At 32.3% G+C, this 22,239-nt stretch overlaps 2 protein-coding genes across 2 annotated transcripts; both read left to right on the forward strand.

Moving 5' to 3' along the window:
• Window positions 1–287: 287 nt before the first annotated feature.
• Window positions 288–1,860, forward strand: LOC107613915 (cyanidin 3-O-galactoside 2''-O-xylosyltransferase FGGT1). The gene has a single exon (XM_021108126.2). The coding sequence runs from the start codon at window positions 397–399 to the stop codon at window positions 1,819–1,821; it is 1,425 nt and encodes a 474-aa protein (XP_020963785.2). The 5' UTR covers window positions 288–396; the 3' UTR covers window positions 1,822–1,860.
• Window positions 1,861–5,007: 3,147 nt separating this feature from the next.
• LOC110262351 (cyanidin 3-O-galactoside 2''-O-xylosyltransferase FGGT1) lies at window positions 5,008–7,176 on the forward strand. Its single transcript, XM_016316111.3, has one exon. It carries the CDS (start codon window positions 5,702–5,704, stop codon window positions 7,100–7,102), a length of 1,401 nt encoding a protein of 466 aa, XP_016171597.1. The 5' UTR covers window positions 5,008–5,701; the 3' UTR covers window positions 7,103–7,176.
• The last annotated feature ends 15,063 nt before the right edge of the window (window positions 7,177–22,239 follow it).

The raw sequence follows: 22,239 nt of genomic DNA on the forward strand, positions 1-22,239 counted from the left end.
CCTATGGGAAGGCCGTAAGTTTAAATAAAAGGACACACTTATTTAGCGTTGTAAACTTGTAATTTAATTAGTAGTCTATCTTATCCTAATTAAGTTCTAGTATAAATAAGTACAAATATAAAGAGACACATCAATCACATGTGGCTGAAATATTTGTATCATAATCAACCATTTAATTTCTAGAAAAGTCTGGAAAATAACTCATTTAGAAATGAAAATGATATAGGTAGAAAAACAGAACCATCATTTTCGTTATGCGAATAATTTTCAATATTATTTTTAAAAATAAAAAAAATTGTTGACTTAAGAGAAAAAGGAAAAAACGAAGAACAACAAAGTAGTGGAGAACAAGAACCCTTGTGAATTGTGATTACAAACACACAAAAAAAACAAACAATGAAGGAAAGCCATGGATGCACCTCGCGCCCTCCTCCTTCTTCTCCTCCACCGCCACCTTTGAACATAGCCATGTATCCATGGTTCGCCATGGGACACCTCACTCCATGTCTCCACCTCTCCAACAAGCTAGCAAAGAGAGGCCACAGAATCTCCTTCTTCATCCCAAGAAGAACAATCTCAAAGCTTCAACACCTAAACCTTCACCCACACCTCATCACCTTCATCCCCATCAACGTTCCTCACGTTCACGAACTTCCTCTTCATGCAGAAACCACATCAGACGTTCCCTTTGCTCTATACACGTATATCGCCACCGCCATGGACCTCACTGAGAAGGACACAGAGCTTCTCCTCAAGGAACTAAACCCACAAATCATTCTCTTTGATTTTCAGCATTGGCTACCAAATTTGGCACGAAGCTTAGGCATCAAGAGTGTCCAATACATGATAGCTTATCCAATTTCGACTGCATACCTCGGAGAAGGAACGAGAAAGACATTAGAATTAACGGAGGACGATCTCAAGAAACCGCCACCAGGGTTTCCTTATGATGATGATTATTCCTTCAAGTTTTATACACATGAACTCCGGTTCTTAGTTGAATCAAGGAAAAACATCGAGTTTGGAAGCGGTGTTCGTTTATACGATCGGTTCTACATCGGTACAAAGCTGGCGGATGCAGTAGGATTCAAAGGTTGCAGACAAATCGATGGGCTTTATGCTGATTACATTGAAACTGTTCTTGGGAAGCCATGTTTGCTTTCAGGGCCTCTTTTGCCAGAGGCATCTGACATAGATTTGGACAAAAAATGGGAATCATGGCTTAATGGATTCAAACCTGGTTCCGTTGTTTATTGCGCTTACGGAAGTGAAACCCAGTTGCAACAAAACCAGTTTCAAGAACTGTTACTTGGTCTTGAACAAACCGGTTTGCCGTTTCTTGCAGCGCTTAAGCCACCGGTTGGGTTTGATTCCATTGAAGAAGCGTTACCAGAAGGGTTTAAAGAAAGAGTTGAAGAAAGAGGAGTTGTGTACGGTGGATGGGTCCAGCAACAATTGGTTTTGGAGCACCCTTCTGTTGGATGCTTCATAACACACTGTGGTTCAGCTTCCATAACGGAGGCTCTTGTGAACACGTGTCAGATTGTCCTGTTGCCACGTTTGGGATCTGATCATATTATGAATGCAAGGATGATGAGTGGAAAATTGAAGGTTGGGGTTGAAGTGGAAAAAGGTGAAGATAATGGGTTTTTTAGCCGAGAGAGTGTGTACAAAGCTGTTAAGACAGTGATTGATGAGGAGAGTGAAGTTGGAAGAGCGGTAAGGGAAAATCATACCAAAATTAGAAACCTTTTACTAAGTGAAAATTTAGAGTCCTCTTGTGTTGATAGTTTCTGTCACAGGCTTAGAGATTTACTTTAAGATCTGATAAATTAACATAAATAATTTTAGTTTGTGAAATCTATTGTCTTGATACTTAATTATTTAATGTAACAGGTTTTAAACGATGAATCGTGTAAAAATCCGGTATTACTTAGGCTAACCTCCTTTAATATGCATGCTTGTTAATTTATCCTTTTGAGTTATATATTGTATCAATAATGATTAGGAAGTACTAAAAAATAATTTAAATAATCTAAAATTATTTTATTTAATATTCATTAATTACAGTTAGAATAATTATATAATTTTAAATATAATTACAGATGTGAGTGTTTCAAAAAAAAATTACTGAGACATTCTCCTACAAGGCAAATCTAACAACGAAATTTATATCTATGATTAACTAACTAAACAAAAATCTGTTTCTACCATGGTTCTGAAAATTGAATCGGACCGGCCAGTTTAACCGGATTAATCGAAAACCGATCACCTAATCAGTCCGGATAAGCTTAGAAACCGTATGACAAAAAACTGATAAAAAAAATCAGTCGAATTGGTGGTTAACCGGTGAATCGGTAGAACCGTCCCGTTTTTTAGCAGGTTTTTGGTTTAAAAAAAAACCTCTGAACAGCTTCGTTTTGTCCCTATAAGAAAAAAAAAAGGCTAAATGAACTAAGCTGAACCCTAATCCCTAAATCACCCATCGTACTCAGCAGCAACAACAACTCATCTCTGTTCTCTTCTCTGCCCAAATCCCTTCTCCCTTCTCCCTCACTCTTATCAGTCTCAGTCACCAAAATGGCACAAAATCCCTAACCCACTACGGCGCTACTTCCCTCTCTCTCTCTCAGCCACCAGCCCCTCTCTCTCAGCCAACAGCAGTCACCGCCTCCGCCGTCGCCGAACTCTTCTCGTCAGCCAGAGGGTGCCTCGCCGCCGGCAGCAACAGATAGAAGGTGCTTTGAGCTCTTGGCCGTCCATCCTCGTCTCCTCAACGTCATCGCCTTTGGCCGTCCGTCCTCGTCTTCTCTACATCGTTTTCATCTTCGTCGTGTGGGCTTGCAGATCGAAGCGGGTCGGCTGGATTCCTCCATTGTTGGTGAGTTTACTCGATCCCGTCTGTCTCGCCGTTCCTCCCTTGCCGGTAGTCTTGCCGCCTGTTTCGTTCCTCCGTCTGTCAATTTGGTCGCCTTTGCTCTGCTTTAGTTTTTTTCTTTTGTTAATTTCTATGATTTTGAGGTTCTATTTTTTAAAGATTCAACTCTGTTTGCTTCAATTTATGGTCGTGTATTTTGTTAATTTTACTGAGTTACTGAAATCTGAGATCTGATTCTTGAGTTGCTGTTTTTTTGTCTGTTTGTTGTGTTCTGAATCTGAATTGGGGTGAGTTGATATTTTTTCTGTTTGTTGTGTTCTGAATTTTGACTTCTGAATTAGCGTTGGTGGTGGTATGATTAATTTTATTATGGTGTTTTACATTGATCTGCAAATGAGGACATACATATGTTATAGCTTCTTTATACAAATTTGTTAGACCCAGCAGAAAAGTTGCAAAAGACATGCCCAGAAATAGAATAAAATCTTCACCCTCGTGCCCTCATCTTTATTGTTTATTCCCTTCCATTTCAACATTGTTAATTCTACAATAATTTCTTTCTTTAATTTCTCCTTTTACCCTAAATTTAGGAAATTAAACATTGGTTTAGATTTTTCTTATTTTAATTTTGAAAAGAATAAGAGGAGATCAGATTTTAGTTTACTTACCAGATATTGTTATGGTAACAAAAGAGGTCATGCTACATGTTTCATTGTATATTTAATTTTTAATAATTTTATTTAATATTTAATTAAATCGGTTAAACTCCGGTTGAATTCCAGTCGAACTTTTGAATCAATAAACCAGTCACTTTACCGATTCATTGACCAGTCCGGTTCTCGCAACCTTGGTTTCTACTAAAAATGATGATAAGAAATGTTTGTTGTTTTCTGTAAATTCTAATAATTGTAATTCTTCATTTTCTTTTGTGAATTATAGTAGTACTTGTGCACGACAAAATGACGATAAACTATTTTAGCAGCCTCTTGTAATAAAGACCAAATTCTGAAATGCAATAAATAGAATTTCTGACAAGAACATTACTTCTTTAATTTCTTGCAAATCTAACTTGAATTCTCTTAATTCCGAATGTATTTATAATTGTGTTCAATTTGTGAATTTAACTTATAAGCACCCATTATGTCTTAATTCTGATTCTGCTATTTCTAAATACAATCATATTACTCCATCATGTTTAGAATCTGACTCTAGTACTCATTCTTTAAATCATTGCAAATCTAAATTTGATTCTCGTAATTCGAAGCTATATACAATTGTGATCAGCATGTGAATTTCAATAGAGACTTGCTACACATACAAGTCTTTTTGATATACAAGTTTATACAAGTTAACCCTAATTTAATAAAATCCACTTTTATAATGCAAGGAAGAAGAGGAAGAGTTTTAAATTATATAAAACTTATCAATACACATACATAAAAAATTCTTAAACAATACAATATAAATGATTTGTATGGACTTATATGTGTAAATGACTTGTATGTAGAGAATAATCCATTTCAATAATAATAGTAATAACTCGTTATGTCTTGTGTCTAAATGTGTTACTACTACTATAACTCTTTGCAAGTCTGATTTTGGTTTACCTAATATTAATTATTCATCTAAATATGTCTTATTATCTAATAAACAAAATTATAACCCAATTGAACTATGGCATAAAAGACTTGGTCACACAGCTGTACGTAATGTTATAAGAGTTCTTTTCCTTAGCAATACTTTTGAACTTGTCTGAATCATGTTCTATATCTAAAATACATGCTATCCTTTCTTGGTCAAATTATGTTTATACATCACCATTAGAACTTTTCCTTTTTAATATTTGGGACCCTCTCCCATCACTTCATAAAGGTCTGAGGATAGATATATATTTTATTCAAAATATTTTATAATTAAAAAAAATTAGTCAAAACCAGTCCTAATTTATTTTATTTAGTATTTATTAATTATCACAATAATTAATAAATATTAAATAAAATAAATTTTAACTGATTTTTTATTTTCTTAGCATTATCGATACTTTATTAGTTTTGTTGATGCTTTTACAAAATATATATGCATATAATGTTTGCGCCAATTTTTTTTTCAAATATTGTCGATAGATTTATCGTTAGAAAATTTAATCTGATAATAATATTTTTATCCGATAAATTTATTAATATATTTGTCGATGATAAACTTGTCACTAACATCGAATACTAATGTAATAAAAAATGTTTTGAGCAATTGTTGGGGGTTGGTGTGGGATTTTAATATTTTATCATTTTATTCAATTTTTAATAAATATTAAATAAAATAAGTCTTAGTTGATTTTTTTTATGTTCCTAGCATTATCAATATTTTATTAATCTTGTTGATGCTTTTATAAAATATACGTGTATGTAATATTCGCGTCAATTTTTTTTTTCAAATATTGCCAATAGATTTATCGTTAAAAAATTTTATCTGATAATAATGTTTTTATTCAATAAATTTATTGATATATTTGTCAATAAATTTGCTCGTAAACTTACCACTAACATCAGATACTAATTATGACAATAAATCTAATAGTATTTCATATTTTTTATAATAAAATAGAATAAAATGTTTAATAAAATTAATCATTAAAAGTCACAATGTCATTTTTCAATTAATAAAAAACAGATTATTATTTTGAGCAATTATTGCGAGTTGGTGTGGGATTTTAATATTTTATCATTTTACTCAACTTTTAAATATTTTCGGAGAAAGTTGAAGCACCTCGAAACTCAAAAACCAAATTTTGTTTTATATACTTCTCTGCAATCCACACACACGTCAATGGCAGCCATGGAAGAAGCATCTCCTCCTCCTCCAATACACATAACCATATTTCCATGGTTTGCCATGGGACACTACACCCCATTTCTTCACTTCTCAAACAAACTTGCAAAGAGAGGCCACAGAATCTCCTTCTTCGTCCCGAGAAAAACAATATCAAAGCTTCAACACCTAAACCTTCACCCACACCTCATCACCTTCATCCCCATCACTGTTCCTCACGTCCATGGCCTTCCCCGTGGAGCTGAAACCACTTCTGACGTTCCCTTCTCTCTTTTTCCTCTGATCGCCACAGCCATGGATCAAACAGAGAACGACATCGAGCTTCTCCTTCAAGAGCTAAACCCGCAGATCGTGTTCTTCGATTTCCAACACTGGCTACCCAACATAACTCGAAAACTCGGCATCAAATCCATGCAATACTGGATCGTCTATCCGTTTTCATTGGCCTACTTTGATAAAGGACCAAGACAGAGACAGAGTCAAGGGAATGATTTAACGGAATCTGATCTCATGAAACCTCCACCAGGGTTTCCCGATTCATCGGTGAAGCTTCACGCACACGAGCTTCGCTTCGTAGCTTCCACAATGAAATGGGAATTTGGAAGCGGTGTTCCGATATATGATCGGTTCAGAATTGGAAGAGAGTTAGCAGATGCAATTGGGTTCAAAGGTTGCAGAGAAATTGATGGTCGGTACACTGATTTCTTTGAGAATTTTTACAAGAAGCCATGCTTGCTTTCCGGGCCTCTCTTGCCAGAGCCGTCAAACATTGCTTTAGAAGAGAAATGGAAATCATGGCTTGATCGATTCAAACCCGGTTCAGTGGTTTATTGTGCTTTTGGAAGCGAAACCGCTTTGCAACAAAACCAGTTTCAAGAACTGTTGCTTGGTCTTGAACTAACCGGTTTTCCGTTTCTTGCAGCATGTAAGCCACCGGTTGGGTTTGATTCCATTGAAGAAGCGTTACCAGAAGGATTTAAAGAAAGAGTTGAGGAAAGAGGAGTTGCGTACGGTGGATGGGTGCAGCAACAGTTGGTTTTGGAGCACCCTTCTGTTGGGTGCTTCATAACACACTGTGGTTCAGCTTCCATAACGGAGGCTCTTGTGAACACGTGTCAGATTGTGCTGCTGCCACGTTTGGGAGCTGATCATGTTATGAATGCAAGAATGATGAGTATGGCGTTGAAGGTTGGAATTGAAGTTGAGAAAGGTGAGGAAGATGGGTTGTTTACAAAAGAGTGTGTGTTCAAAGCTGTTAAGATTGTGATGGATGATGAGAGTGAAGTTGCAAGAGAGGTGAGAGAAAATCATAGCAAGCTTAAGAATTTCTTATTAAGGAAAGATTTTGAGACTTCTTGCCTTGATAGTTTCTGTAGCAAGCTTCAAGATCTTTTGTGATTTTCTGTGTTTTTCTTCTAGTGGGAGCAATAAGTTGTGTGTAAAAGAAATGAAAAAGAAAAAAAAAACTTCCAGAACTTTTTGTTCTTGATATTAGAGTACCAAGTACCAATTGTGTTTGTTTAAAATGTGATGTTTGGAGTGTTCTTTTTTAAATGCCAAATTGTTTAACTAGAAAAGTAAAAATTAGACCATTCAATTCGTTAGAGGTATAGAAATTGGACCGTTATTTGTGTTATAAAAAATTAAAAAATTTGAGGTATAGAAATCTAACCGTCTAATTTGTAGAGATATGAAAATCGGATCATCCGATTTATGTTAAAAAAAATAAAAAATTTCAGATACAGAAATTGACCCCTCTAATTTGTTTATCTTCCACAATTTTAAAAAATACTAAAAATTACAATGTTAGAGTATATTACTATTTTTATTTTTATCCAGAAAAAACTAAATAAAAAAATTTCAAAAAGACAACAAACAACAAATTATATTTTTTTTGATAAAAAAAGTTATATTACCTATCAATAATTTTATAGTCATTATATGATTAATATGAACAAATAAAAATCTAACTAACACAAGCATACATTTTCTAGTTTTTATCAGATGTCACCCAGGAACAGAGCTAACATAAAATTTGAAAAGAGTTTAAATTTATAAAATAAAAATTTTAAGAAAATTAAACTAAAATTTATTTTTAATTTACAAAAAGAAAGAAGTTTAAGAGAGTCATTATCCCCTTGAGGCATGAGAGGCTCTGCCTCAGATGTCACCTATGTTGCCATAATCCTCTCCCTGATCACCTCGCAGCAAATTTTGAAAGCAGCTTTGGTAGTCATGGAAGAAACGTTGAGAGCACTATTAATATAACCCCACCCTTTTTGTCTTATCTGTTTATTCCAATTCTCTATTTAGGTTCTTTTTTACCTTATTAAAAAAAATTATATTTTTAATTTAGCGTTATATTGATGTCCTAATTGGACCTAGTATCTGTATTCTATTCTTCAATAATGAATGGAATTTGACTTTGATAAAAAAAATACATTTTCTAGTTTCTACTTTTTTTTAAGGAAGGAAAGGGGTGAAAGAAAAAGTTATATTATTAACTTTAGATTAGTTAAAATAATATTTGAAAATATGAAGGGGTAAGGGACCAAGGGTAGGTAGTGTACTCAATAATATTTGGACTCAAATAATTTTGTAAACAAATAAAGTTATTATCACTGCAGTTTTTGACAACAATATTGTGGACTTACCATTTTCAGCAGGAAACTCATTTTCGTTTTTATTTATGGTCCATGTGTCATAAAAAATAATTTTATACCAGTTTTTATGTTATAAACAGTAAATAAAAATTTAAAGTATTTCTCTTTTTTAATAAGAGGAACTAACTTTAATTTTTATTGTAATCCCACTTAATTAATTAATTAAAATAATTAAAATTAATGTAGTTATTATTTTGTTTATAATAATATTATTAAAATTTATAAATTCAAAAATAATTCACTATTAAAAATATTAAAATTAAAAAAATTAATAATTTTATATATAATAATAGTACAATAACTATTTAACAACTAGTATTGCAACCGTTAATTTTGTAATGTAATTAGCATTTTAAAATTTATAAACAAAAATAAATAATCCAACAAAAACTTATTTTGTAATGTGTAAAAATTAAATTTATTTTTTCATGTAAATAAATTTAATTAATTATAATTTAATATAATAATATAAATAATATTTAATATTAATTTTTTATAATTATTTATATTTATTATAATTTAAATAACTAATATAAATAATTAATATATTTAATTAATATAACTCATTAATTAAATAAAGATATAATTAATTACTATAATTATTAATAAATTGATTATAATTTAATTAATTATAATTTAATTATTTAACAAATTATCATATGTGAAATTATAAAATTTTTTAATATAAACATATATGTAATGTAATATATATATTTATTAAAATTTATTTAGTGACTTGTCACATGACAAAAAATTGTTGGCTATTGAAAATTTTTTTAGAGGAATTCTTGGTCTCGGTCTGGTCTTAGTGAAAGGACTCTCTCCACTTTTTCTTCTAATGATTTTTTTTGTGTGAAAATAAGACCTCTATTTAGTATTTACTACCATTAGGACAGGCAATAGGTAGGGTAGGGTAGGGTTTAGACTCTACTCTAATTCTATTTGCGAGTTGAAAACTTCTTTAAAATTCTACTTTATCCTATCTGCGAGTTGAGAATTTTTCAACCCTAGCCCTACTCGCATCCTAAAGTTCTAAATCCTATCCTACCCAATCCTACCCGTAAAAACACAAAAAAAAATTCAACCATTCAAAATTTTATACATATTAATAAAATAAAAAATAAAAAATTAAGTTCAAATTAAAATTAAAAACGATAAAATCTTAAGAAAATCCAATATAAAATTACAAATAATATGATCATCAACTAGTTTAGTGATTATTTCAAGTTTTTATAAGAAAAAAATTGTGAATACAAGACTCACTTTCTTCACAAAATACATAACTTTTACATATATATTATATAATATATTAAGAATACAAATAAAGTAAGATAAAATATACCCAAAATCTGTACTCTATCATATCCGTAACAAGTAAAATAGACAACTATATCTAAACAGATTAATCCAAATTAAATATTCACAGGTAGAGTATATATTGACAGCCCTAACCACCATGGAGTTCCTCTTATATCCCCAACCCAAATGTTGAAGTCAAAAGGTGCATTAAGTTGTCTTTCGACGTGGCATAATTCCGAGTTGGCACACATTTCCAGTTTGCATGCATGCAAAACATTTTCCATTGAATAAAAAATTGAATCTCCCTTGAAGGATAAATTTCAGTAACACAAAAAATAATATTTGTTAAACAAAATTATTCAAAATTTACTTTTTTTTTGTTGTACTTTAAATACATTTTTCATGTATTAAAACATATTACTTTTCACATTTTTAACAAATAAGAACACTTGGTAGAACTTTTGCTAATTAATTCTAAATAAAATAGTTAATAATCGATTTAAACATTCCTGAAAAAAAGGCCGTGCAGAATAGTAAATAAAAAAAGAGACCAACAATTTCTCTACCGTGCCATAAATATTTGCTTCATGCACATAATTATTCGCTAAAAAAGGCCGTGCAGAATAGTAAATAAAAACTTACACTCTTTTTTACTTTTTATTAACACACTGAAATTTTATCCTTAGATTCGAAGTATTTTGGGAAGAAAAAGTATGGAAAGACAATGAATTTAGTGTACAATATGTACAATAGAAATAAAATTAAAATTATAATCCATTAATAATTAATTTAATTAATTCTTTATAATTTCGAATTTTAAATTTTAAATTTTAAATAAATAAGAATTTAGTTATGAAAAAGTTACGTATTCCTCCATTTTACGCGTATGCCGATTCGAAATTGGACCTCTACAAGAAACTCCAGGAACCGAAGATTCTCGCCGGAGCCCCTAAACTCTACCCTGACCTTGTCACACTCAACGTTGTCCCCTCCATCGTCGACCTCCTCAACCACGACAACACTGACATCGCCATCGACTTCGTTCAGCTCCTCCAGGACCTCACTGACGAGGATGTCCTCGACGACAACGATGTACCGGCTAGTTGATGCTTTGATAGAGAACATTGTTCTCGAATTCCTGGTGCAGATTCTCCACCGGCTTAACGATTCTGATCCCGACGACTCTGCCTCAGTTTACGCGACGCTTGCAACGATAGAGAATCTGATCGAAATGAAGCCGGCAGTGGTAGAGTTAGTTTGTGAGAGGACGAAGTTGATGAAGTGGCTGCTCGGGAAGATTAAGGTATGATTATTATATTGAAATTAAATGGTTAATAGTCAAATTATTCCTTAGAAGATAAGACATTCTTCAAATTCATTCCTAAAAGATTTTTTTAATCAAATTGGTCCTTTAAAGATTACGAATTAATCATATTTAATCTCCAGTCATTCCATTAATAATTTTATTGATGTTGTAAAACGTTAATTGATAACATATATAATACCTGATATATATGTCTAATTGAATATTGACCAAATATGTTTATAAAAATTTATTAATTTAGTCATTTTTCTCAATTATAAAAATCTTATTCCCAATATGACCTAGTGACTAAATTGATAAATTTTCGTAAATATATTTAGTCAACGTCCAATTGAACATGTTATATGTCATGTAAGCTACCAATTAACATTTTACATCATCAATCGTTGACGAAAATTGTAAGTGGAGTAACTGAAAGACAAATATGATTAATTCGTAATCTTTGAATGACCAATTTGATTGAAAAAATCTTTCAGTGACGAATTTAAAGAATGTCTTATCTTTCAAAGACTAATTTGACTATTAATCCTGGAATTAAATTAACGGGCTCTGTAACTGGATGTTCAATTCACTAGATATGTAGATGGTTATTTTGTTTGATTTAGTTTAAGTATATACAATTAACAAATGCTGGATGGTCATTTCACTAGGTAGTCGGATGATTATTTTAATAACTACGTGGATGATTGTTTGATAGTCAACAAAGAAACTTCTAAAGCCGGAGAGGTGGAATGATTAATGAGGGTGGGATAGCAAACGATTTGGGGAGAATGTTTGGATAAATTCCTTTAGTAAATTAAGGTTAAGATGGTTAATTTTTTAAAATAATTGTTTAGTTTTTTTTTTCTTATATTGGATCAAATTCAAAATCTAATGTACACATTATCAATATTTCTCTAGCAAAATTTTAGGAATTATATAAAATAAGATGACTAATTTATGTTGTAAACATCAACTTAATGTGATTTTAATTTATTAGAAATGCTAGATGTACAAATAATTTTTAACCAAATTTCTCCCAAACCTTTTTTTTATTATTTAAAAAAGAGCCACTTCCAAAGGATTGGGATTTTTTTGTAGCTTCTATTCCAACATTAGGATTAACCAGTAATACATCAACAACACACTCAATGCAGTCATCTGTACCCATATAATTCCAATCTCAATAACAAGTCACACAGTCATGTTCCCCATACTCTATTTAATTTTAACTACACTGCCCCTTTTGAAAACGGTGGTTTCTTCCCTGTAGAGTTCTGGACGTGAAATTCGGGATGTGGCTCTCCAATGCATTGTGCATGCTTGACAAGAGCTGGAGAATGCATTGGATATATGAGAAAAACTCCATCCCAATTTCTAATTATGTGTCTAAATAAAGAACATAGCGTATTCAAATGAATATAAAATGATTCTCTGACGTTTATATATTCATTCCATTAGATAATTAAGGCTTTCAGTAAGAATTACTTTCAACACTTAATAACACAATCCTGCACGTATACACTGAAAGTTAACTATACTTCTTAGATTGCATCATTAAAAGTTGATGGTGATTCTCATAGAGGATCTATCTTAGTTTGTTAGGTATAAGACAAATGATACAGTAAAATATAAAGATGAAAAAATTAGAAATTTGTATAAAATATAAAAACAATTGAAATAACTTTTTTTGAGAATTACAACTTCTCTCTATCACAAAGAGACTACAATAACATTCTCTCTTAATAAAAGGAGAACATACTTGTCTCTATCATATATAGGAGAAAACTACTTAAAGAAATATGATGTTATTCTATCTGGATGACTTGATTGAAATGAATTAAAGAAAAACTCAATTTATAGATGAGTCTCTTCAATATGAAGCTTCCGTCCATTAGAGGTATATAATTCTTCTCTTTTTCAACCATTAAAATTCTAAGGTTATAAACTAAGATTGTTTATTACCTTTCATTTTATTTATTTATTTTCTAAAATTAGCTTTACTAATTTTCACAATCTCCCACTTAAAGCTAATTTCGATAAATTTTCAAAATTCATGTTACTCATATATTCCATAGGCCGTATGAGAATCTACACCATTCAAACTTTTTTGTGTTGATTGGTTTTGTCATGGCATCTGTTAGGTTATCTTTAGTGTGAATCTTCTGCATATCAACACTTCCTTCTTCTACTACTTCCCGAACAAAGTGATATTGTACTCCAATATGTTTTGTTCTTGAATGAAAGGCAGGATTCTTTGTAATGTGCAAGGCACTCTGACTGTCACAATACATAGAAATCTTTTGTTGTTTGTGCTCGAATTCTTCTATCAACCTTTTGATCAAAATAGCTTCCTTGCATGCTTGTGTAGCTGCCATATATTCAGCTTCTGTAGTAGCTAAAGCTACAATAGTCTGTAATTTAGATAGCCAGCTCACAGATCCTCCTGCAAGTGTAAACACATAGCCTGTAGTAGATTTTCGTTTATCAAGATCACCTGCAAAGTCTGAGTCGACATATCCATTGACAATGAATTCTGATCCTCCAAAACATAATGCAACATTCGAGGTCCCTTTGTTGTATCTCAAGATCCTCTTAACAACATTCCAATGCTCTTTACCTGGATCTGCCATAAATCGACTTACCACCGCAACTGCTTGAGCAATATCTGGCCTTGTACAGATCATGGCATACATAAGGCTTCCCACCACTAATGCATATGGCACTCGACACATTTTCATCCTCTCTGCTTCACTACTAGGGCACATACTTGAGGATAATTTAAAATTCATAGGAAGTGGAGTTGAAATTGGCTTACATTCTTGCATGTTGAAGCGTTACAAGATCTTCTTCAAATAATTCTTTTGCGATAGTCAAATCTTCCTATCTTTTTTGTCTTGGTGAATTTGTATCCCTAAAATCTTGTTTGCTGGTCCCAAGTCTTTCATATAAAACTCCCTAGCCAACTGTGCCTTCAATTCTTAGATTTGATCTTTGTTGGGACCTACCACCAACATGTCATCCATATACAACAACAGAATGATGAAATCATTATCACCAGACCTCTTGTAATAGGTACAATGCTCTGAACTAGGAGTGTTCGCGGTGCGGTTTGGTTCGATTTTTTAGGAAAAAGCCATCTGATCTGATCGTCTAATTAAAGTGCGGTTCGGTTTGGTTCGGTTTTTTTGTCAAGGTCATCCGAACCAAACCAAACCAATTAAAATCGGTTTGGTTTGGTTCGGTTTGCTCGGTTTTTTCAATCAAATCAAAAAAATTCTACCATGCTATTATGCAAAGTCGTAACATTGAAATCGACAAACCGAAATATACAATAGCTAACAAAGTCTTGATCTATTGAAATTTAACGACAACAGAATTCAAATACGACAATTAAAGAAGTTCAATAGTTCAACAGTCAACACAAGTTCTAAACCATTTCACAAGTTCTAAACCATTTCAAAAAACAGAGTTAAAATATTTGAAGTGAATGCACTTAAATAATTCAACAATGTTAGCTGCTGCTGGCAGCAGTGAACCTATTTAAATGAACCCGTGTCCTTGAGGTCACACAAAGACAATTCCATCATTACTCCAAGGCGCCCCCTTCTACTATCATTTAAAGTTGATTTGAAAAATGCTCCACTTTGAATAGTATGCCAACAAAAATAATGCCGAATAAAAGAACAATCAGCCAATCATTCCTTTGCTTCTAAAGTAAAACTTACTTAGAAGCTTGCTCATAACTGAAGAACTTCACTGCAGAGTTAGGCACAATCTGAGCACAATTAATACCATTCCCTTTGAACAGTCGACAAAAACCTTCAGTAATCCATATATATTTCAGGCCTTGGACAGTTCCATTGTATTTAATCTTATGAGGATTCTGGACCTGCATATCAGCAAGGCCCAGCAAAATCAAATGAATTAGATTACACCCCGGCCAGATTAGTTGGAATCCAAAGAACTTCGGATACTGCTGTAGCAAAATGGTTAAACTAACCTGTAGCAAAATCTTCAACCGTTCCGGTGGGACAACTGCTGTTCGTGATCTGCATTGATAATCGAAAGAAGCTTCAATTTATATAAAAGTTATTAAAACTATTATCAAATAGGATCCAGGAACCAACACGAAGTTGGTTGAGTGGTTAAGCAAATTCATTCCCTTTCTAGTGATCACGTATGAGACCTAAAGATGCAACAACAACAAAAACACCATGCAGGAAGAGGCAACTAAGGTTCCCTAAACTGAAATTCTTAGTAATAAGATCCGAATATCAATGGAAAATTAAGGAATTATTAGCAAGACATATAGTTGAGAATCTCCAAAAACAATGAATATCAATGGTTCATATTGACTCGGGCTCCATATTGACAGTAAACAACCACCAATAAACAACCAGTAAACAGCAATAAACAGCAAATTACCTGAATCAGTGGCTTGGGCTCCATGTTGACTTGGGAGGAAGGCTGACTGGGAGATTCGGAGGTGCTGCCGTGCTGGGAGTGGGTTGAACTGATGATAGTGGGCTAGTGGCGCTGAGTGGGAGAACCTAGAAACACTGCTGGCGCTGGGTGGTGGAGTCTCAACGGCGACAGCGTCGTGCTGTGCGTGGGCGACGGCGTCGTGCTGTGGGTGGCGTCTCTGCGAAGAGGAAGGCTTCGGCGTGGTGCTGTGGGTGGCGTCGTGCTTTGGGGATTTGGAGAAGAGAGAGCGAGAGCGACTGGGTAGTAGAGACTAGAGAGTAGAGAGCGCAGCCGCAGGTTAGGGATTGGGGATTTGAGGGGTTAGGGTCAGGGAGACAGGGACGGCTTGGGGGGGGGGGCGCTCTCACACTAGCGCAGCAACCTTTGTTCATTTGGGGGGTGAGGGTCTGGGGGGTGGGGTTAGGCATTTTTAGGGTTTTTCGAACCGGTCGGTTTGGTTCGGTTAGGGTTTTGAGAGTAAAAATCGAAAACCGAACCGAACCGCACAAAAAACAGCAAAATGAGTTTTTTTTTTGGTTTTCGGTTAATTTGGTTCTCGATTTTTTCGCTTCGGTTCGTCGGTTTAGTTCGGTCCGGATCGGTTTTGAACACCCTTATGTATAGATTTGCTGCAATCTTTTCTGTTTTTATTACCACAAGAGCTCCTTTAACAACTTTTAAGATCCCACCTTCAATATGGGTCTTACAACCAAGTTCATCCAATTGCCCAATTGACAACAAATTCTTCTTCAAGCCTTTTATGTGTCTTATCCCTTGAAGTGAACGAATAGGACCATCAAACATTTTTATTTTGACAGTACCCATTCCAACAATTTCTAAGACATGATCGTTTTTCATAAACATCGATCCTTCCAAGACAGGTTCATATGTACAAAACCAATCACGATGGGGAGTCACACGCCATGTTACTCCTGAATCAACAATCCAAACATCAGTGAGCTGTTTACTGATGCATGAGCATCTTTCCTATCTTTTCCTAGTGAATTTGCATCTAAATTGTTGAGTTTAATAAAGAATTATTTATCTTTTAGCCACTATGGATGCTACTTTAAGTCTTGTGCAATTTTATTTATTTTAGGTAGCATTCGGCTGGATTTGATGGAGTTTCTGCAGTACAAGAATCAAAGGAGATGGCAACAAGGAGCGACGCGTGCGCGTGACTGACGCGTACGCGTGATTTGAAGATTTGCTCAGCGACGCGTACGCGTGACTGACGCATACACGTGACACGGGAAGGAGACCATCGACGCGTACGCATGACTGACGTGTACGCGTGACATGCGCCATGTGCAGAAAACGCAGAAAAACGCTGGGGGCGATTTCTGGGCTGTTTTGACCCAGTTTCCAGCCCAGAAAACACATATTAGAAGCTGCAGAATGGACGAAACAAGTGGTCTCCACCCATCAACTGAAGACTTGCTAATTAATTTTGATTTAAATTCAAATCTTATTTTTAGGAAAATATATTATTTTAATTTTAGAAATTAGATTTTAAATTAATTAGGATTAGATATAAAAGGGAAAAGAAACTTCTCTTTTAAGGACTTCCAATTCTATACCAATTTACATTCCGTATTCCACAATTTTCTTCTCTGAACCATGAGCAACTAATCCTCCATTGTTAAGGTTAGGAGCTCTGTCTATTTGTATGGATTGATTTTATTGCTTTTTCTATTTTAATTCATGTATGGATTTACAATTTAAGAATTATTTTTGCTCTTTATCTTATGAATTTGGGTGGAATGGAAGTATGACCCTCTTTCTAATTGAGTTCTTGTATAACTTGGAAAAGCTCTTTACTTGAACAACAGCTTGAAAAGAATTTCTCCTAAATTCTAATTATCTGAGTTTAACGGGATACGTGACATATAATCCTCTTATTTTTGGGTAATTAGGATTTTTGTGGCATATAAACTGGAATTTGAACTTCACCCTCTAATTGGAATTAGTTGACCAAGGAATTGGCTATTGATGAATTTTAGAGGAGACTAGAAATGTCTAAGAAATTAGGGTCTAGTCACACATAGTTGTTATGAATTAAATCCTGCATAATTAAAATAGTTAGTAAGAAAAGTGAATCAGGAAAAATAGATAACTCTGAAACCTTAACTGTTTTCTCCGTATTTTATTTCCAACTCATTTACTTTACTATTTTAATTTCTGAACTATTGTTTAATGCTCTTTGAACATTCAAACACTCTTTTCTGTTTGCCTGACTAAGCCTATCACTCAATTATTGTTGCTTGATCTATCAATCCTCATGGGATCGACCCTCACTCACCTGAGGTATTACTTGGTACGACCCAGTGCACTTGCCGGTTAGTTTGTGGTTAGAAATTTCGCACCATTTACTGCCTTTAGAACCAATTGTTGCTTCGCCATACAGGATTTCTCTATCATCAGAGGTGCTCGCAACACGTCCTTGAGAACTTGATCCTTCTGGAACCTTCTCTATACTCTTCTTATTCCAACAATCTTTCTTGAAGTGCCTTCTCTTACCACAATTGTAGCATTTGACCTGCTTCTTACTTTGTGACTTTGGTCTACTTTGATTCCCACTGGAACCACGCTCTATTGATCTTCCTCTTGTCATCAACAAAGTGTCTGCTTGTTTTGAGTTCTCTAATCTATCTTCCTTATTCTTGCACCTAGATTCTTCTTCAAGAACCGCAGCAGCCATGTCATCAAAAGAAAGATAATTAGTCAAAACATTATTAGTTAAGTTAATGATAAGTTGATCATATGAATTTGGTAGACTTTGAAGTAAGAGCTCTGCACGTTCGTTTTCTGCTATGGTATATTCCAACGATGAGAGTTGAAAAAATAGCGTATTTAGATTGTTGATGTGATCCGTTACCGACGTGGACTCACTCATTCGAATAGTATAAAATCTTCACTTCAAGAATATCTTATTGTGAAGTGACTTGACTTCATATAATTTGGTAAGAGCATCCCAAATTTCTTTTACTGTCTTTTTCTCTGCTACACTTGATAAAAGTGAGTCAGCTAGTGCCAAGTGTAAGTTTGCAACAGCATTATTGTCCATCTCCTTCTATTTTTCATTTGTAATTCCAGTGGGTCTACCTTCAATTGCTGTCACGCAATTGTCTTTTCTCATAATGGCTTTTATCTTCAATTTCCAGATGGAAAAATTACTCCCATTGAATTTTGGAATTTCATACTTTGCTGCCATTTTTTTTAGACGGTAACTCGCAGCAAAAAAATATATTAATCAGCAACCTTTGGCTCTGATACCACTGTTAGGTACTAGGCAAATGACACAGCAAAATATAGAGATGAAAAATTAGAAATTTGTATAAAATATGAAAACAATTGAATAACTTTCTTTGAGAATTACAACTTCTCTCTATCATAAGGAGACTCCAATAACACTCTCAACAAAAAGAGAACACACTTCTCTATATCATATATAGGAGAAAACTAGTAAAAAAAATATTATGTTATTCTATCTGGATGACTTGATTGTAATAAATTAAAGAAAAACTCAATTTATAGATGAGTCTCTTCGATATGAACCATCTGTCAATTAGAGGTATATAATTCTTCTATTTTTCAACCATTAAAATTTTAAGGTTATAAACTAAGATTGTTTATTACCTTTTATTTTATTTAGTTATTATTTATTTATTTATTTTCTAAAATTAACTTTACTAATTTTTAGATAATTGTCTACCAGAATAGATAGACAAAAGTTGAAAAATCATTTTTTATTAGAAAACACTATTTAATATTAATAAGGACTAAAGTGAATTTTACTCCATTAGATATTTTTTTTTGGTTTCTACTGTTTAGTAGATTAAAGATTAATTTATCGTAAATCAAAATTTTATTTAAAAATTTATCATTGACTAATGAGTTGTTATAGATATAAAATAAAATTTAAATTTTTAACACTTATTTAAATAGACTAGTAAATTAACTACTATACAAATTTAAATTGATTTTTTTCTTTAAATATTGTTATTGTACTACCGTGTTGCATTGTTGTGGCTTATTGTCTGGGCTTATTGTCGAAAAAAGAAGGTATTTCTTAAAAAAAAAAAAAAACCTGACCAATGACAGGAAAAAAGAGAGTAATTACTGACCAAAAGAGAATTTATAAAATAAGTAAATAACTAAGTTTAGTATAATAAGCACGTACAGCACTTATGACAAAAGCATTATTTTTAAAATAAGAAATCATACAATAACAACAACAATGTCTGACTCACGCTCTCACTAGATGCAGTGGCTAACATAAGATTATTTATCAAAATAAATAAAATGGCTCTTAATATTTTTAGAATATATATTTTACAAAATAGATATTAAAATGTATTTTATTTATAAACTATGTAAATCACGACAGAAGATCCACGGTTTTTAAATAAACGTAAACTGCTACATTCTTATGGTGTATGTATTTTTTTGCCTCCCAATTGAATGTTTTTTCAACTTAAATCTTTAACTTTAGCATAGCTTTCACCAACTTCAGTGCTTCATACATGTCTGACATCTCATCAAAGGAAAGTCCTGACGCTCGACGTTTAAGGTGTGATTTTTGCTTTTTTATATAAATAAATAAGATAAAATGATTATTTCTTTAAATGCGAAATGAAATTGCACATCATTTTAGTCATAGTCCCTGCTAATTTGAGATTGAAATCATTTTTTATATTTGTCCAGTGACACCTACAAAATGGGACGCCTAAAAAATAGAGCAGCGGCCATTTTTTTTGCTGTCGCAGACAAAATGACTTCCATTATAATATTAGGATGGATAAGGAATGATCATATTGAAATTTAGATAATTTTTTATTATGTTAACAATTTATTTTTATATAATATAAAACATGAAATACATTTGTTGAATTTATAGTTAATTTAGTTCTAAAATTTAGGATTGAACAAGTATATTTGTTAAATTTTTTTATTTAGTACTAAATACTTACTACCTGAATTAAAAGAGTTATGGTAAATAATAGATTAACTTACTAGTCTTATTTTTTAATAGTTGATCTATATAAATGCAATTAATTATTTTAAGATTGTAATTTATTTCATATTTAATATTATATAAAAATAAATTATTCTTAAACTTGAAAGAAGAATCAGGAGCATCATTGAGATTCACTTGATCAAGTGGCAGAGAACTTAGCTAATGAAATGAGCCAATAGTTAGAGAAGACATAGTCTAAAAAAATGAAAAAATAAATAAATAAATACAACATTTCAGACCCCAAAAAAATTGATCTTTTGATAAAATTGAAACAAAATAATTGAAAGGATCGCTAAAAAAAAATATATATATATATATATAAAAAGAGAAAGCGGAGAGAATTGGGGAGCATGATAGGAAAATGAAGCAATGCAGTGGGACTAATGCAAGTGGTACAGTGGTGTATGGTAATGCAGAGCAAAAAGACAGAGATGTAGAAGCGAAAAGGGTCGCGATTTATGCACATTCTCAACTCATACACAAACCACCGCACCTCTACCACGGATTATATTTATTTTGGCTTCCAACGTAAATTGCGAGACTTCTGTAGCGATTTACATTCATTTGTAAACCGTAGGTCTCATGTCACGATTTATATAGTTTATAAAAAAATATATATTTTGGTATTCATTTTATAAAATGTGTATTCTAATAATATTAGAAGTCATTTTATTTATTTTGATAAATTGTCTAAATAAATCATCAGAACAGACACCTATTCATTTAATAATTTATTTATAAAAGAGTATGAAAAAATTAACAAATTTTATAATTTGTAGTTAATTAATTATTATTAATATTTTAATAATATAAAATTATATTTAATAATATAAAATTATTTTTTAATTAAATACGAATTAAATTTTAATAAAAGTGTTGTGCTAAACTTTCTCTTATTTATACGTATAGACAAATAAAAATGTAAAAGTAGGTATAACCTTGCTTTTAGAAAAGAAGTTATTTTTAATATCATTTAGAAGTTTTGCATTTATGCTTACAATAATACGGCAAAAGATTCGATAGTTCCAAAACGTTTGAACCATTAAATGGTCTTATAATAAAATATATTTTTTAAGTTTTTTAATAACTATTAAATAATTCGTTTCTAATTTTAATTACAAATTAATCCCATATATTTTATTTAATTATAAAAATTATTTTTTATTTTATACATTATTATTTTATCATTCATCTATTATGTTTATTAATAATAAAAAACAAAAACAATAACGAATTAGATCTTCCATTGATTGTAATAACTTTTTGAAAATCCCTATCGATTAAAAGTTTATCTTTGATCCATTACATCCGTTGAGGATTTTGAAATCGTGTTTCTTAGGAAATCAATCGATTGGATTAACAAAACAATCGATTGAATTTCAGATTTCCTATAACTCAATCGATTGGACTTCAGGTTACTACAAAACAATCGATTGAAAGTTGCAAGGCAATATGGTTTTCACAAAAGTCAATCGATTGGTCATATTACCCAATCATTGAACAATGACTAGAATGTGGGTTTTTTATAATTCAATCAATTGTTTATATTACCCAATCGATTGAAAGCCGCTATTAAAATAATATATGAAGGTTTAATCGATTGGTATGATAATACAATCGATTGAATTTTGTTCGTGACTAATGGTATATTCCAATTCAATCGATTGGTATGATCATTCAATCGATTGAAATGTGACGTAAATAAGTTTTTTTCTACATTCAATCGATTGGTAGGATAATCCAATCAATTGAATTTTGAATCGCGTCGTTCTCAATTTTCATA

Source organism: Arachis ipaensis, chromosome B8 (genome assembly GCF_059453495.1).
Source record: "Arachis ipaensis isolate K30076 ecotype BB chromosome B8, ASM5945349v1, whole genome shotgun sequence".
Classification (NCBI taxonomy): domain Eukaryota; kingdom Viridiplantae; phylum Streptophyta; class Magnoliopsida; order Fabales; family Fabaceae; genus Arachis; species Arachis ipaensis.

Bases quoted from the DNA above. Each gene is read 5' to 3' on its own strand.
- LOC107613915 (XM_021108126.2), top strand. From the start codon at position 397: ATGAAGGAAAGCCATGGATGCACCTCGCGCCCTCCTCCTTCTTCTCCT.
- LOC110262351 (XM_016316111.3), top strand. From the start codon at position 5,702: ATGGCAGCCATGGAAGAAGCATCTCCTCCTCCTCCAATACACATAACC.